Source organism: Anomalospiza imberbis, chromosome 3 (assembly GCF_031753505.1).
Source record: "Anomalospiza imberbis isolate Cuckoo-Finch-1a 21T00152 chromosome 3, ASM3175350v1, whole genome shotgun sequence".
NCBI classification, from domain to species: domain Eukaryota; kingdom Metazoa; phylum Chordata; class Aves; order Passeriformes; family Viduidae; genus Anomalospiza; species Anomalospiza imberbis.
In genome coordinates this window covers 16,050,045-16,067,259 of record NC_089683.1, presented here as the reverse complement: position 1 = coordinate 16,067,259, position 17,215 = coordinate 16,050,045, and the positions used below count along the sequence as shown (strand labels likewise).

The window sequence follows — 17,215 nt, the reverse complement described above, 5'->3', positions numbered from 1 at the left end:
TCCAAGCAGCACAAACCTTTTCCAAAAGCCTTCCTCACAAATTAATCCAAAACTGCCAGTGGGTAGTTTTAAAGTGCTCTTCCTAAAAAGGGCACAAACGTATACAGTACTTGGAAATCTAAGGCATCACCACAATAGTCACACACCACCATGCATCTCTTCTCTACTCTTACCAATACTATTCTTATCCTTGCCTCAGTGCACCAAAATGCAGGTTACAAAGCACCAAGAGCTCTGCAGAACTTGTAAAGCCCCAAAGCTTTAAACACATATCTGTAAAACCAAGCTATGCAGCAGTTAAGGTTTGAAAGCCATGCAACTTGAGTTTAAACTTTATACATACCTACTTCTGACTGTATTCATTCTGCTGCTTTATTCTATTTTCTCTAGTAGCATTTCTGATTCATTCAGCAAATGGACAATTGCCCAGTTTTTGCCCTCATCCTGTGACCCATTAAATGCTTACCATCTGCATTCTACACTGAATATAAAAAATATACATATTATGCAGCTCTGCCCATAACATGGTAAGACTACATACAACAAATGCAAACTTTGCAATAATTTAATAAGATCAGTATTCCTATTCTAAAGGTGAATGAGCAGCACAAACATTATGAAAGCCCGAAGGGTAAAATAAATGCCCACTAACTTTGGTTGCTCAATTTCAGACACTCAGTGACTAGTTTTTCAGTCAGTACTTTTAACAGAACTTTAACTGGGACTGTGTTTTGAAAATACAAATTCAGCTGCTATTCTGATTATCCAGCATGCCTATAAACCAGGCCCGACGTATCTCAAAATGCAAGCAAAATTAAAAATCATCACAACAATCTATTTTTTTTCCTATTTTTCTCCAGTTCACAAAAAAGTTTTGGTTTACTAGTGATTTGCCTTCCAAGTAAAGGAGCTCATACGGAAGAGTTTGTGAGCACTGCTGGGCAGTGTCAGAGTCACAGAGGTAATCATCATCTGACACTGATTCTGACTTTTCAGCATCTGCTATCACAGCTTATATATTCACTTGGTAAATATCTTGAATACTTGACTACTTACATTTTAAAAGAAAACATAGAATTTCTACAACAAAAATCAAAACTTAGCTGTGGCTTTCAGTCCACAGCACTCATTTCTACCACTTGTACTCACTTCCACATGGAAAGAAGTTTCATCCCTTGCCAATACTACAGGAAGTAGAATGAGAAACAGACTCTGTGGGCTCCTAAATTCCACTGCATGCACTTCCAACTCCAGCAGCGAGATAATTCGTGCATCTCCACAGTGGCTTAGTTCAGATCAGAGGGGGCTCCTGAAGCCTCCCAGTTATCTGCACTTCATGTGCTTTGCAAGTGCTGTGCAATGGTGCCTGGATACACAAACCTGATTTCTTTAAAACTAAACTGAACTAGAGTATCTGTTCCAAAGGTAAGTGAATATTTAGCCCATGGACTAACCTGCGCAAAAGCAGTATTTCCCAAAATTATTACAGCACCCATGTTGGATCCTTAATGCCAACCACTTCATCCCACAGAAACACTTCTTTCTGTACTGCGCTACTTGGTTTAGTAAACAATGCCAAAATTTAATCTTCAGCCTTTTCTTAACTCCATCTCCCATCTTAAACCATGCTGAGCAGTGTGGAAATGACAGCTTCATTGTATCCATATACTGAGATAAATGAAGAACTTGCCTTCACATACACAGCTTGCCTTGAAAGAGTGAAAAAAAATATCTGGCTGTCTAGGAGACAAAAGGAACAGACAGCAAATGAGCAGGAACAAGGGCAGAGCTGGACATCACCACCTTGAAAGCTCCATGAAAACCAGGCACTCAACCAAGCAGCGATTTTGTTGGTAAATGTTATATATACAAACTTCAACAACTGGGAATGGTATACTTGTGTACCTTTTGAAAACTTATGTCAAGCTCTTATAATATTGTGAGTATGGGCAAAACACAACTTTCTAAATACCATATGACTTGGTCAGATGTGAGCAGAACACCCACAAAGAACAAAGACAACGCATTCCCTAAAGCTGCATGACGCATTCTTCAAACCTAACTGTAATCTGCCTCCATGAGGTCATAAAACCTGTTCCAATAAGCAGCTTCAATTTTACAGAAGAAATCTTAAAAAAACTAACTAAGATCTATTTAAAGCTGAGATTTCATGGCAGGAAAAAAAATATCTTGCCATAGAATGGCAAGTTTCACCCTGAGCAGTTATAATTTAGCACATGTATAAGAAAACAAACAGAATTTTTTATTCCTCCTCATGTACAGGATATCAACAGCCTGGCCAATTAGAGTAACACCTCAAAATCTTACAGAGAGAGCAATGTGTAATGTAAAGTTATGTGCACATAAGAATAAAAAACAGACAACTATAATGTAAATTATCACCGCTAGTTATTCAGAAGTGAACGATACGAGTATGTGTTACACATACTAAGCTATTGCAGATCCTGCTGTGTGTAGCCTAGCAGTTTCAAAATTAAATCCTCTATTTTGGTTGAAAACTAGAAGCACTGCATAGAAGCACTGCAGTTCATAGGCACAACTCATGCCAAATGAAATAGTAAAACATGAACACAAATTCACAGTTTCAATATTTGGAGTAGCTACACAAAATACTAATCCATTACATCATTAACAGCATTAAGCTATCTACATAAGAAATTCTCCATTTGCATGACCTCTGCAAAGGTCAACAGAAAGTATGTAACTCTTAAGGACATTTATTTTAGTATTTTAAAAGAATAAAATGCAATTTATGCCATGTTTTTGTAAAAACAAAGTTAGTGCTAAGGAAAAAGTATTTAAACAATCAATTCATAACAAAGGGGAAAAAAAGAAAAAGGTCACCAACACAAGGATTTTCATAATCAAGAGGAAATTTTAGCATAACACTGGATTTGAAGACCTGGAAGTCTCCAACGTTACAACACAGACAGCACCTTTAATATATCGTTAGAGAAATTTAAGTCCACATTAAAACGAAATACAGAAGAAAAGTTTATTTCTTCTACAAAACTAATTTTAATACATGCATATTGTATCTACTAATTCAGATTTTAGGCTAAACTTCCTCTTCATATCAGCTATATTTTAATATCAAAAGCCAATTGCTGCAGTCAAGGCCTCCAGAATGCTGCTACTTCACAGCACAGAAGGCATCTGCCTCATTCAGAAAAGCAGCCAAAGCAGAGAGGGAATTTTATAGACACAGATAATTCCTAACTGGATGGCACAAGTTAATCATTCAGGCCCACACTGTACAGCCTACTAATAACCCACTGAAAAGCAGCAACACAATGGCACAAAGTTTTGCTTACCAGCTATAGCAAGGTACTGAGAGACACCCAAGGAACAACATTTACAACAAAGTACCTTACAAGAGAAACAGTGGTTTAGCAGGTGAAGCACCAAAGGTGAGCCAGGAATGCTGCATTTTACTCTTTCTGCCAACAACCCACAAACTCTTTGCAAGTTACCTTGTCTTGGTGCGTCTCTATTTTCTCATTTTTAACAAAATTTCTCTAATAAGAAGAAAAAAAGGTAATCAACCCTTTAAAATGCAGTGGATGCTTGTGGCCTCAATACAACACTTCAGATAAATTAAAGCTGATGTGAGGGTTCTGTTTGGGGGTTTGTGTTTTTCTGTGGATTTTTGTCTGTTTGTTCTTTAGTGCATTTTTTCTAAGTTATTCCTGAAGAAAAATTAGAAGACACTTCTGTTCTTATTGCTGATGAATTAGGCTTTGAAAAAAGATTACCCAGATAGAAGCAGAAGCACTGAAGCCTACCTGATCATGTGCAGAGCCTAAAATAACAAGTTTAAGATGCAAGATGCTTTATAGACAACAGTCAAGAACCTGTGGATACAGCAATTCCGCAGACAGAGATTTAGGAGTACCCCTCTTAGCCAGACCATGGTACATTTTCCCCCTGGAATTCAGTTTTTCTGAGGTGCAAGATAACAGCATTACTTGTCTCCCTCTCTAGTAATTTTTGGCCCTCCATTGTACCACAGACAAAGTCATGACCTATGCTTCCTCCTGTATCTGACAGGGCCAGTGAGCAAGGTACACTACGCAGCATGCCTCTTCTCCAGCCTTTTGCTCTTCTTTTCAATATCCATGACTGTTAGAGGAAAAAAGACTTTTTAGGAAAAGAAATAGAATATGAACTACAAAACCACTTTAAAAGGAGTTCTTGCAAGAGCTAGGAGATCGAGACAGAATAATGTACATACACCTTACGAAGACCTTAAAACCAAGGCTTTGATGTTTATTCTAAATCTGTAGGGCCACTTGAGCAGTAACATTTTAAACACAAACCTCTTCAAGCATGATATTTGTTGACACATACTTGTCAAAAATTGCCAAACTTTACCACAATTAATGAAGAATCAGTTGTGCTTTGTTCCTTAAACATCATTATTTTCTTGTTCCTGCTCCAAGTTAAGTCAAAACTATTTTCCCTTCCCACAAAAACAATGAGCTGAGGAATGAAAAACATTTACAAGAGTTCACAAAAAGTTGCTTATAACATACAGGGGAGTTAATGTTTCTCCACAGAAACCAGACAGCAGTATTGGTGGATATTCTTCCATCCAATTTCTAACCTTCAAGTATAAAAAGAACTTGTACAATTATCTAATAATTGGTTAATGCCAGACAGCTAAGAACTGAAAAGTGTGAATTACTTATTTGAAACCAATGTCAATTTTCCAACTACTGCCTCAAAGTTACTGCACTAATATTAAAGAGAAAAAAAGGAAATAACATTTTCCACAGTAAAGCTGAAAAAAGCAATTCCATTACAAAGCTCAAAATCAAACCACTTGGTAATTTTCTTCAATTTATTGGGAAATGTCAGGAAGACAAGTTCAGAGATACTGGCAAGGGCATTTGATAAAGTTGACAGATGCTTAAGAGTAGTTCAGAGAACATGTCTTCTATGAATGATAAGAAGAAACAAGATTCCTCTTTCAACTGAAAGCATCATAAATCTTGCAAAAATGCTTTCAAATGTATTTTTTAAATTCAATTAATACTCTGCCTTACATGATGAAAATATAACTAATTAACACTCCTTCTGTGAAGTCTCAACCTTGCTTCACGGGTGAAATGTGAAGAAATGGAGGATAAGCAGCAGTGATTATTTTGAAATCATACCAGCATGGGAGATGTTTGTATTAAGGCACAACGTTCTTTGCAGCAAAGACTATATTACTGAATGTTTATACAGTATCCACTGTGAAGGGACACTTATTCAGATGAAAACTCCAAGCACAGCCCTGTAATATCAGGGACTTCCTTCAAGTGCATGCTTCTAACCATTTGTGTTAGTCAACATCAACATAACTGGCAAATGCTTTTTAATATTGGACCCAAGCACTTCCTCTTCCCATTGATTTACTGGCAGATGAAAAGCCTTAACATAAGATGCTAAACATTTTCTTTCCAAGTTGGTTTCAGTCCAAAACATCAAATCCAGTTGTGACGTAGGTTAGCAATAGCATTTCTATTTCCAGTATTAACTCCTGGTTTCCAGTTTGCAATTCTTAAGTATGCTACAGAGAGCAAAGCACATCATGAATAACATGATGGAGGCAATAGTAATCTGGTTTGTGCAATAAATGAGCATCAAATCCAATAAGCTTTTTCAAAGAAGGCTTACTTAATCATTACTCAGAATTACTCTAAAATAAACTGTATGACTAAAGATGTAAAATGAAACACCAATGTACATTTTATTGTGAAAACAACCAAAACTAATTCATTAAGGATAGGAAGATATTGGCTGAAGGGTGTTCTCTCTGATGGGCTCTTAAGAATTCACCATTATAGATCATGACTTGTCAAAAAAAGCTATTTATTCACAGGAATATCCAAAATCTAGGATGCAAGTTTGATTCAAAGGTGAAATCAGACTAAGAATGCTTGCTTGGGTTTTTTTGTTTGTGTGCTTTGTTTTCTTCTCTCTTCAGAAACAAAAAGGACCTAAACCACTTGCTTCTCTTAAGCAAAAACTGGTTTGGCCAGTTAAGGATATCAGAATACCATGGAAAAAGAGTTTACAACATCAAAACACCACAGCCTGGCATTATGTTGGCAAAACACAGCTCCAAACAAAGACCAACTCAGTTACTGTGCTTTTAAAACCATGGGGGTTTATCACACATTTGCTGTGCACATGCACATAATGAGATGAACTCAAAATCTCTACTCTGTCATATGTATCAGCAGTACACTGATAACAAAATCAGCTAGAAAATAACACAATTTGAAGTATTAGAAAGCAGTCTTTATTACAATGCTGGACACTTTCAGAGGATATCTACTCTAATCAAATGTGTGTGTGAAACTTTTCAACAGCATATTTATCCCATCATGATCATACATATTCATTACAGTGTAGTTGCTAGCTAATACATAAACATTTTTCCTAGAACTAATTTGCATGTATCTGTCTCCTATTGGAAGCCCTTTTATGGTCCTAGAGGGTTATTCTAAAGGGGTCTCTGGTGGTTATACTCCTTAAGTGCCTCAATATTACAGATGACCTTTCCTTGAACTTTTTTTGGGAATGAGCTGTTATTTCTTGAGATAGAACTTTGTCAAAAAATATACTATATTCCTCATTATCTGTTTATCCAATAGTTCCAGCTATGTTTATCATCCTGTGTGCATACTTTCACATTCTTTTATCCTTTTGTTCCTAGTTAATCTTTAAACTCCATCTAGCAACTCCAGGGGAACTGAAAATTTCTATTCTCTGACCTCTATAAATACAGGGTATTCAAATGTGTATTTGAATGACAAGTTTTTATTTGAAAGCCCAGAGAACCACTACAGTGTCTGAAATCTTGCAAAAACTTCACAAGCTACTCACTTTCCTAGGCATTTAAAAATAAAGCCAAATAACCAACATCTATGGAGGTACCTTTCTCAAATGCAACCAGAAACGTACATTTTCTCAATTAAGATCTTACTTCACTACAATTATGTTCTCCTAGTATGTGAGAAACTAAAATACATCTTAAAATAAGCAACAGACACTGAAAGTAAGTCTCTTGTCCATATAGCAAGCACAAATCTGGTAAAGACGATAGTAATTTCCATTAGCAAGTAGAACAAATATTCCCCACCTTTAAAATGCCAGCTTCTTAGTGCTCTCTGTGGGAAGGAAAAAAAAAAAAAGGAGGGCTTCATTACACTCTCCCTTGAACGAACGACTATCCAACACAGTCTGTATTCCTCCATTATCTTCCTGCTTTTCCCAATTCAGGAATCATTCCCATGAGATCAGCCAAGCCTCATCTCCAACCACCACAACAGCAGCCCTTGAAGTATCTGCAGTATGCAGCAGTCCACAGAAGCAAGGGACAAAGATGTTACATCTTTTCAAATTAATCCCATTTTTAATAATATTTTAGTAATATTTAGAATTATACTTCTATATTAAAATATTTTATCTGACCTCTTGCACTCAATTCCATTACAGAAAATTATTTGCTAGTGTATTCTACAGGTAGACCTTCTACAAATCTCAGCCATCACTGAACTTCTAAAATTCTGCAGATCTGTGATGACCTCAAATTCTTTCTAGCCTTTCCACCATGAAGAATAAAACCCAATTCACTTTAGTCTAGGCCTCCAGTCCAATTTTTCAATGACACTTTTAGTCAACTGAACAACTGGGGTTTTAGATATGTGTGTGCATATATATATATATATATGTAAGATTGAGAGGAAGCAGTAGAATCAAGGGCATTACTCAGTCAAAAAGCAGGTCAGAAAGTTTAAGAATTATCTGTACAGGTGGCATTAAAATATAGAATATACCACTGTAGTAATACAACCAGTATGCCCAAAAGCCATATTTCAGAATAAGTACACCTTCTGCAGCTTAGGTCACTTTAACTGGAAATAGAAGAAAACATCAAAATCCCAACTACAGAAAGTCACAACACTATAGCCAAACCAAAATAGCTTTTTCACCTCTGGATATATTATTCTAGAATAAAAAGCAGAGCTATTGAAGTTTTCCTTTGCAAAAGATGGCTTAGCTACCAGAATGAGCACTTAAAACAAGTAGGCATAACAAGTCCTTCTCTAAATTTGCAGACAAATTGAAATTCTCAAACAGATCTGTTCACTTAAGTGCTAAAAGACTAGCACCGTTGATCCAACAGATGTTGAATCTAAAATACTTCTAAAAGGAAAGAAGGAAAATGAAATATCCATTCTGAAGAGCTACATCAACTTTCCTTGTAACAAGAATACTGTGAAGATGCACACATCAAGCAAACAGGTTTTCACTTGGCTTCTCACTTTTCAGGAGAAAATAAAACTCCAGTCTAGACTCCCTAGTTCAAGAGGAACAAGGCAAAAAAATGGACACATGTTACTCAGGAAAAGTGCACATTAGTCAAAATAATAAATGTGAAGAAAGTATTCTGTAATCAAGTCTGCAAAGGATGTATCACAGTGCTTCATTAGGTCAACACAGGAACAGGTAAACAGGAGTGAAAAGTCAACAAATGTCAGGTCCACTGAACGATAAAGATGACTCATCTATTTCAGTTCTATTGCTTTTTCAGAACTCTTGCTTAAAGTCAGCACAGTACTCAAGGAAAGGCCCACAGAGAGAAAAGATCAACTTAGCTGTGGTACAAGAGATTTACAGCAGCAACCCTTCAGAAACAGAAAGCAACACAGTGGTAACCATGCACTCAGTAAAAAGTTACTCTTTGTCTTCCTTATGCCTTAATTTTTTTTTTTCTTTAGTGGACTGCTCTTTGAGCACTCCACTATTTCTTTTCAACATCCCAGAACTGCCGTATTTTATAGCAACTCCTGTACCCCATTCTGGATTCAGAAATGGGTTGTACTGTCATGAGCACAGATGTGTGTTCATACACAACCTCAACGACTTGCATAAAGATGTGAAAAGAATGAGACAAAACAATGCAGGTGACTATAAGCTATTCAGGTAAAGAGTATTTAGTTCAAATGTTTACTGTAGAAACCGTAGGTGTAACTATATTTGACTTTTTCCACCGCTTTGCAAAAAACTGAAGAAAACATACCCTCTGAAAGCATGTGAGAACAAAATTCACCGCTGCTTCTGTAAATATTAAAGAATTACAGCAGCTCAGTAATTTGCATCCTCACAACAATATTCATGAACCTGAATAACATGGATTTATTTTCTTCTTGCACTAAATCTTTCTATCACTTCATAAATGGCCCATCTTTTCGAACACTGTAACCCAGTCTTTGCTTTCTTTTCCAACTCTGTTTATGACAGATTTCAGCTCTTCCTTCAAGACAGTCACTTTCTCTTGTCAATTTTTCCTCTTATCCCAACCATTTCATCCTTCTCTATGTAACTCTTTACCTATTTTTTGTTTAGTAAGTCAACACCTAACCATGAATAGTAAAACCTGGCAAAGGTGTCACTGTACAGGACCCTCCTGACGATACATTCCCTCCCTTCCAAGAGTTCAAAGGGAGGTTAAGAAACTACTAAAAACTTGGCTTACAAATCCAAACAATTCAAAACACCACTGAGAACAGCGCATACAGAATGAAGAACAGAACTTTATTTCCAGCTTTTTTTTCACCCACTAGTCTCTATCTATCATCATAAAAGATCATGTTTTGCCATCCACCCTTCATTCACGTGACTACTGCTAGCAGCACACAAGGAAAAGTACAGGGCAAAGTAGGGGCACAATTTGCTTATCCTACTATTCCCTTGCCTTCAGTGTTTGCATTTTACACACCCATGAATGATAATTTTACTCAAAGCTGCTACTTATAAATTTACCGGGTCTTATCTGAAAAATCAGTAACAAGCTGCTCAGGGTTCCACAACCAGACCCTTAGACAAGGGTCTAAGAATCAATGTTGAAAGAAGGAAACTTGGGACACTCTTCATTTTATTCATTTTTCTAGTTTGATAATGCTGCAGTCAAATGTTAGGCCATCTAAATTCTGGACAGTTATACAGGACAAACATTTTGATATCCATTCCATGTTTAGACAAAAAGGTTTTTATCAGACTAAAACATTTCAGCCCTCAGGAGGCTACTTTATGTTGCCTTGGCAGAAAACAAGGGATGATAAGACAACACAAATGCTCAAAATTTTGTGAGATAACAGATCTAACTAGAAGACATACTCAGATGTACCCTGCAGGCAAATCAGACACATAATGCTTCTCAGCAAAATTCCCTAGCTCATCTCCAAGCCTTGCCTTTTCCCCAAACTACAGCAGTGCTTACCTCCAAGGCATCAAAAGAGGAGAAAAAATTGCTACGTTGATTTCTTACATCATATGCATGTAAGAAATATTTCACAGATATATACAAGGAAAAAAAAATTCCTGCCCAATCTCCTTGAGGGCTTAAAGGTGAAACACGGGCTCAACATACGTCAGTGCTTTTATGTGGAACCCAGTGTGTTAAGGGCATGAGGAAAGCAACTTGGGTAACTCTCTGCACAAGGAAGCGCATGCAGAAAATTATGTCAAGGTACAGCAAGCTGGTTTATGATCACTAAATGAATGAAGTTTGTGTGGTTTATGCAATTCATGTTTAGGAAGACTTGGATTTTTATGTCTAGTCTTAATAAAAAAAAGTCAGTTTAGAGTCTTTGGAGATTGATGGCACCAACATAGAAAATTGTATATATTCTACACAAATGAGCAAACTTAACCAAATAAAAGCTAAAACTAGATTGGAAAAAAAAAAAACCAAACCAAAACCAAGAAAAGTGTGGAAATAGCGCAGAGCTTTTTTTTTTTCTTCTGTTGAAAAAACACTGCTTAATTTTACATCCTGGAGTTTAAGTCAAGTGCATAATCATAAGTATGACACTTTATTCTGTTTACATATCTTCATGCATCTATACTGCTAGTAGCTGGAGCCACATTCTTCCTTTTCTTATCTAGAAGATAATCACTGAAGTTCAGACCATATTTCAGGATCTCAAGATCAATCTTTTACACAACTCATATAAAAAGCTGATGTTCACTTATTGTCATAGTCTCGTATCTCCCCTGCTCAACTATTCCTCTACTGTAAATTACTAATTTCTGCAAATAATGAAGTGCAGAAATAACCCCTAAAATTTCTGTACATTTTTAGTAAAAAAATTTTGCTCCCTCTGGTGGAAGCAGTGAAAGCAATGATTATTCTCTGAACTCCCCTAACCCCACAGTGACCAAAAAACCAAAAAAGAAAGCTTTGCTCTCCTATAATCATTGTCAAAGCAAATTTAAATCTTTCCAATGTAATGACAAGTAAGCTGACACATCAAGATAAGTCATTTGTCAACAGAAAATCAGCAAGGCAGTAATAGAATTGGAAACAGACCAAAGTCCAACATATTATTTGTCAGGCTTCACCTTAGAGAAAGAAGAAAGAAGCAGAGGCATAAATATTACATGAGAACAGACAGGAAAAATATAAAGCTAGGTGACAGATGTAACTACAATAAAATAATTAAAGTTGCAACCTCAATGCATTATGCAACATGTGATACTCTAGCAGCCAAGATTTTATGGTAAACCTTCCCATACTTCTCTTGGGAAGTAGTCCAGGTTGGGAAGGACATGGCCACCTTTATTCCTTCTGTCCCCTGAGAAGACACAAGGAATATGAAGTACATTAATATTTATTCATTCATTCATTAACTTTAAGGACCTAATGTGCCACAGCTGTTGACAGAATGCTTCCTTTCCTCAGCAGCCAATTTACATTCTCCAAGATGTGAAAAGAAACCGTTTTTATGAGGCTTTTCACTCCCAAGTAGTGATTTATTTTTTCCTACTACAAAATACAGAAGAAAGGTAAGTTTGCTCTAGGTTCTCGCTGACACTGAGCATCTTCCCTTTCATCAAATGGCTGAAAATAACAACAGAAAAACTGGCCCAAGCAGCTTATAAAGAACACATTAACTTTTCTAAACAGCCCTTTAAGTTAACTTGGTGCAAGACAAAATGAGAGCCAAAGGAAAAGTTAACACAGCAACAAGTTACTGCACAATACCTTTCTGGGGAATACATACAGGAGCAGAAAACAAGTTCTTCTCCATTCCTTTAGTTACCTAGTACTCCAGTTCCAAGAAAAAATGTCTAGCAAATTGTTAAAGCAACAAATATTTTCTTTTGCAACACAGCTGGGTACATAGAGAAGACCGCTGTGTCAAATGGCTCTGATGGAGCCCACCCTTCATATTTTGCACTGATGTCCAACTAGCACATAACATACACCATTCTCAAATCTCCGCCTCTAGCTCTACCAAGCATTAAGTAAAAAAGTAATCAATTTCCCTCACACAGAGATCTGATTGATTAATCTTAAAGATAGCAATTTCACCTTGAACTTAAATTTCTAATCCCATGCACTGCCAAATAGGGAAGGTTCTCCATTCATTTGTTTGAACACCAGAGAGTACGGCAACATGGACACATGCTGCCTCAGTTTGTCTTCAAGAGTTATATGCCTTAGCAGGGTAATTAGGTAGTAACGGCTTAAACCTAAATCACAATTTAAGCAACATTTTGGATAAAGATTAGTATCTATTTCTGGTCAAAACTGAAACTGAGTGGAGAAAAAAAACCCTACTGATGTCCAGCAGTTCTGAGTGCTGGTATTATACCAGAGTGCCTATTTCAAGCAGCTGCTATATTGGTATGACTGTAGTCATAGTACAGATTTGGAGCAAGTAGTAGAAACAATGTACTAAACAAAAAACTTTCATTCTTCTATTATTTGTTCAAAGCGGTGCTACATTTTTATTCTGAATATGCTTATAGTACCACCAAATGTCATGCATAATCTCTGAGCAAACACACCAAAGAGTATCAGAACTTTCTTTTCCTTCCCTGACCTCATTACCTCCTTCACTCCCTTTGATTTGATTACACTGAACACAATTCACATTCTTTCTGTATTACAAACTTACTATCAAGATAGAATCTTGAGCTGAGGTTGCAAAAAACTTTGTTTTTTTAAATCAGGTTTTTTATAGATATGTTCTCCTCGGTCCAGCAAAATTTTGAAGCTCTTCAATTCATACTCATCACTATTAGCGCTCTTCATACAGAACTGGGCCTATATTATGTACAGTCCACTGATGTCCAAAAACAATGTATGTCTGACTTCCAACTGCTTATAACAAGCCTTCTAAACTACATGCCTAGCCACCCTCCAATGTGATTATTCCTAAAAGCTCCAACAGAGCTCAAAGTGTACTTCATAAAACTTCTTGGTCCTACAGGAGCATCTGTTGCAAAACATTCAATACAGGGAAGTTTTCCAGGCTTTGATAAAATGTAACTCCATTATCATCAAAATGTCCTACCCACAGTATTAAAAAAAAATTGGCAGCAGTCACACCATGTCATAAACAATTAAATTTATGACTACTATTATGAGTATAAAATTATACGCCACCAACATCATGCCAAAAAAAGATGGTCAACTCTGACGTGTTTTACAGTATCCTGTAGAAGCTGCACATTTTATGGAAATAACCACATGGCACCTGGCAAGAGCAGCTTACCACCTGCAGGTATGAGGCACCAAGCCACTCGGTGCCATCGATCCCAGCCACAGGTATCATTGCAATGGGTGCACAGTATCTATTCCATCCCAGCAAGCTCAATTTCAACTTGCCTGTTTTACCAGTTTTCTAGATGGTACTTTTTCATGTATATCCTTAACCATCCTTCCCCTCAAACAAGTGGCTGGGGAATGGGGGCAGAAAAAAGCAGAATGTGTAACTCAGTCACTTCCAAAATACTTTCACCAGGCATGCTCCTTCCTCTATGTTTCATTTCCAGTTACTTCTCTCACTTATCAGGTGTATTTTGTAAAAACAAGTCATCAAAGTCTCCCGCTACTGAAGCACGGACCGTTTCCTTTGATGTGTTTCACTTACAGGTACATGAATGAAGTGTTAAAAAAAATAAAAATCCCTAACATGAAATTTTTGGTGCTACAACATTTATATGACAATTACTTGTCTTAAGTATGCCTAAATACATAAATATTCTGTAGATTTCAGAGGTCTAGACCACTTCCCTCATAAACAAACATTCTGGTCCAGCTTCAGTGATTAAACTCGGCAAACCTCAGTTACCCAATCTCACTTTGTAGTCTGCAGATATTTTGTGAAGATAGCAGGATTAGCAGCCTTCAGGAATTTTTATATCACTTGGACAATAGATACCACAGAAACGCTCTGCCTACAAAGCGCATACGAATTCCCAGCAGCATTGTGTGCGGCGCACATTATTTAACACCGCGAGTAAACCCCCCTGGCAGGCGCATCCAGGCGCAGCGCGCTGCTTCGCATTTGCAATTATTACCCAACCTTTGCATCCCTTGAACTGATACCGGCCCCATTCCCAGCTGCGGATCCACATCTGGCCGACTGACGATGCCAACAAGTTGGGGCGAGGCAGGGCCGGGCAGGACAGGCTTGGATGCGGGCGGGATGCTGGACCAGCCGGGGCGGGCGCGGAGCGGGCGCACCTGCCCGCGAAGCGCGGCCGCCGCCCCGGCGCCCCCCGCCCGCGGGTGCGGACAGGAACCGCGGCCATCCCCCGCTGCGGGCGCTGCCCGGTCTGCCCCGGCCCCACGCGTGGATGGAGGGGCCGCGGGGGGCCGGGGCGGGGCAGGACGGCGCGGAGCGGGGGCGCGGAGCGGTCCCTCCCCGGCGAGCCCGCGGGAGCGGCGGCGGGGCGGGCGCCTCCCCATCCTCACCTGGTCGACGGGCAGGCGCACGGCGTTGCTGAGGGGCTGCAGCAGCGTGGAGCCCGTGGTGCTGGTGGCCATGGCGAGGCCGGGCAGCCGCTCCCCGCCCGGGCTCCCGCGGCGGCGGCAACAACAGCGGCGCGAGCGGCCCCAGCCCCGCACGGCGCCGTGACAACAAGGGGCGGGCGCGGCCCCGCCGATGACTGACAGCGCCGGCGACCAATCGCTGTGCGGCGCCGCCGCGGAGTGACGGGCGGGCTCGCCCAATCCCCGCCCCCGGCAGGCGGGGCGGGACGAGGCGGCGCCGCGGCGGCCGCTCCGCGCTGAGGGTGGGTGGGAGCTGCGCGCACCGCGCAGGTACCGCGCAGGGCCCGCGCTGTCTCACCCGCTGCCAGCCTGCGCTAGGGGACAGTCTGCTGGGACGTTCTTCGCAGGACGAGCTATTAGACATTGGAACGGGCTGCCCAGGGCGGTGGTGGAGTCACCGTGCCTGGAGGTGTTTAAGGAAAGACCACGCAGTGCTGGTCTAGTTGACACAGTGGTGTTCGCTCCTAGGCTGGACTCCATGATCTCGGAGTCTCTTCCTGCTTGATTCTGTGAGGCTGAGCGCTGACCCGCGCCCAGATGCGCGGGGTGAGCGCTAAGGGCACGCGTGGGTGACGGATGCGGGCAGCTAATGGGGAGTGGCACTTCCCTGCGCGGGGTGGGCAGGCAGGGACAGCCGGACAGGGAGTGCAGTGCAGGGACAGCCGGACAGGGAGTGCAGTGCAGGCCCAGGCGGCCCCTGAGGAGGTGTCTGTCGCTGAGGGTAGCCCAGACCGTGTGGGTGCAGATACCTGTTGAGGTAATGAAGAGCTCAGCCCACGTCCAGCTCCGAACATCGCCTCTTCGCCCAGACGGGCACATGGGCGCTCAGCAGCGGCGAACACGGAGCTGAAGGAGTGATGGATACACACTGGGCAGGAGAGGGGCCTGGAACCCTGAAGAAGTGGCACAAAAAATTGGTAAAAAGATCCTGTTCTTCAAGTCGCCCATGAACTTAAGGAAGTCTGTCTATCATGCTGTAAGATACAGTTTTTAGTTTATTATTGGCCTATTTCTTAAATACAGAAATGCGAAATGATAAAAGCACCAGTTCTTCAGTGGGTTCAATCTGGCAGTGCTGTTTCCTTATAGAAAGAACTGATGTGATGGCAATGGTACTGAACTGGTGCGCAGCGCAGCTCTTCCACCTGTCCGGTCCTGTCCCAGTGTGAAACAAAGCACTTCAGTGAAGGCATTGCCTTAGGGAAGTGCAGAAAACTCTACCAGATGAGCTCATGCTACTTACTAAGCCATTCTGGTTTAGTGCCCTGCCTGCTATTTACATTAGAGCTTTCTATAGATTTTTTTCCCCTGTGAAATAACTGAAATATTAACTGTTCTAAAGACAATTAATATTGTCGTCATGAAGGAGGTTGCAAAGGAATATTCTGGTCTTATCTATAAAACTGCTCAAGATCCCTGTGTTTCTTGAGATAAAACTGCAAGTTATTTCTTGTAGTTTATCAAACATTTTTTATAATTGTTGTATGTTGCACCTCTAAACCACGAAACAATAAGAAATCTGCTCTCAACAAAAAGAAAATGTCACCATTTTAAGCATGTAAAATATGAAATGCATTATCCAATGTCCTATTAGCAGACTGACAGTGTCTGGATTAGTGGCCAGGTGTAGTGATTTACATGGCCATTGAAGTTCATGGTTAATGCTAATTGGTAATAGCAGGAAAATGGAGGTAAGTGTAATTATCTGAAAACACACATTGTTTTTCTTACTGAATTGCAGACCACACTCTGTACTTATGTTTTAGCTTGTGGTAAGGTCTTTTGTCTGAATTTAAAGAGACTGGTTAATAGGTGCAAATAAGTGGTTTTAATTAGATTTCTTCACTGCATGACAAGCAATTACAATTGTGGTAGCATCTGCAGAGGCAATAGCATAATGTTCTTGTGGTAAAGCAAAAAAGAGCTGCTTTCAGAAAGGGGAAAAGAAACCCCAAACTTTTCCCAGTTAATTCTGAATCAGTGCCTTAAATCTGAACCTACAAATTATATATGTGTGAATAACTTCATTGGAGTGCGATGTCACTAGGCTCAGTACAGTCTGCAGTACACTATACATATGTATATGAAGACTCGGCTCACTTTAGCTGATTTTCTTTTATTAAGATACATATCTACACACAGAAATCTTTGAAAATCTTAACCTAAACATTCTCAAATGAAGCACAAAAGAGCTGCTTTAGAAAAGGCAGATACCTAATTCTGAATCAGTAGTCTAATCACAAGAAATTATTCTGGTGCATCTGTATAAGTCTATGGAGGTGCCATTACTGACACTTTGATGAAATACTGGCAGCAAAGAATTGACCTACTGAACGAACTCCTTAT

At 39.7% G+C, this 17,215-nt stretch overlaps 1 protein-coding gene across 3 annotated transcripts in view; it reads right to left on the bottom strand.

Moving 5' to 3' along the window:
- The window catches only part of MBOAT2 (membrane bound O-acyltransferase domain containing 2), a 92,131-nt gene extending 77,175 nt beyond the window's left edge, over positions 1-14,956 (bottom strand). The window contains exon 1 of one of the 3 annotated variants that reach the window (XM_068183495.1): positions 14,792-14,956. In XM_068183495.1, the coding sequence (XP_068039596.1) occupies positions 14,792-14,863 (72 nt within the window). In that variant the 5' untranslated portion in view covers positions 14,864-14,956. Of the gene's footprint in view, positions 1-14,394; positions 14,467-14,791 lie in introns of those variants that run through there. The other 2 variants (XM_068183498.1, XM_068183496.1) reach the window with 2 other exon arrangements.
- Positions 14,957-17,215: the final 2,259 nt, after the last annotated feature.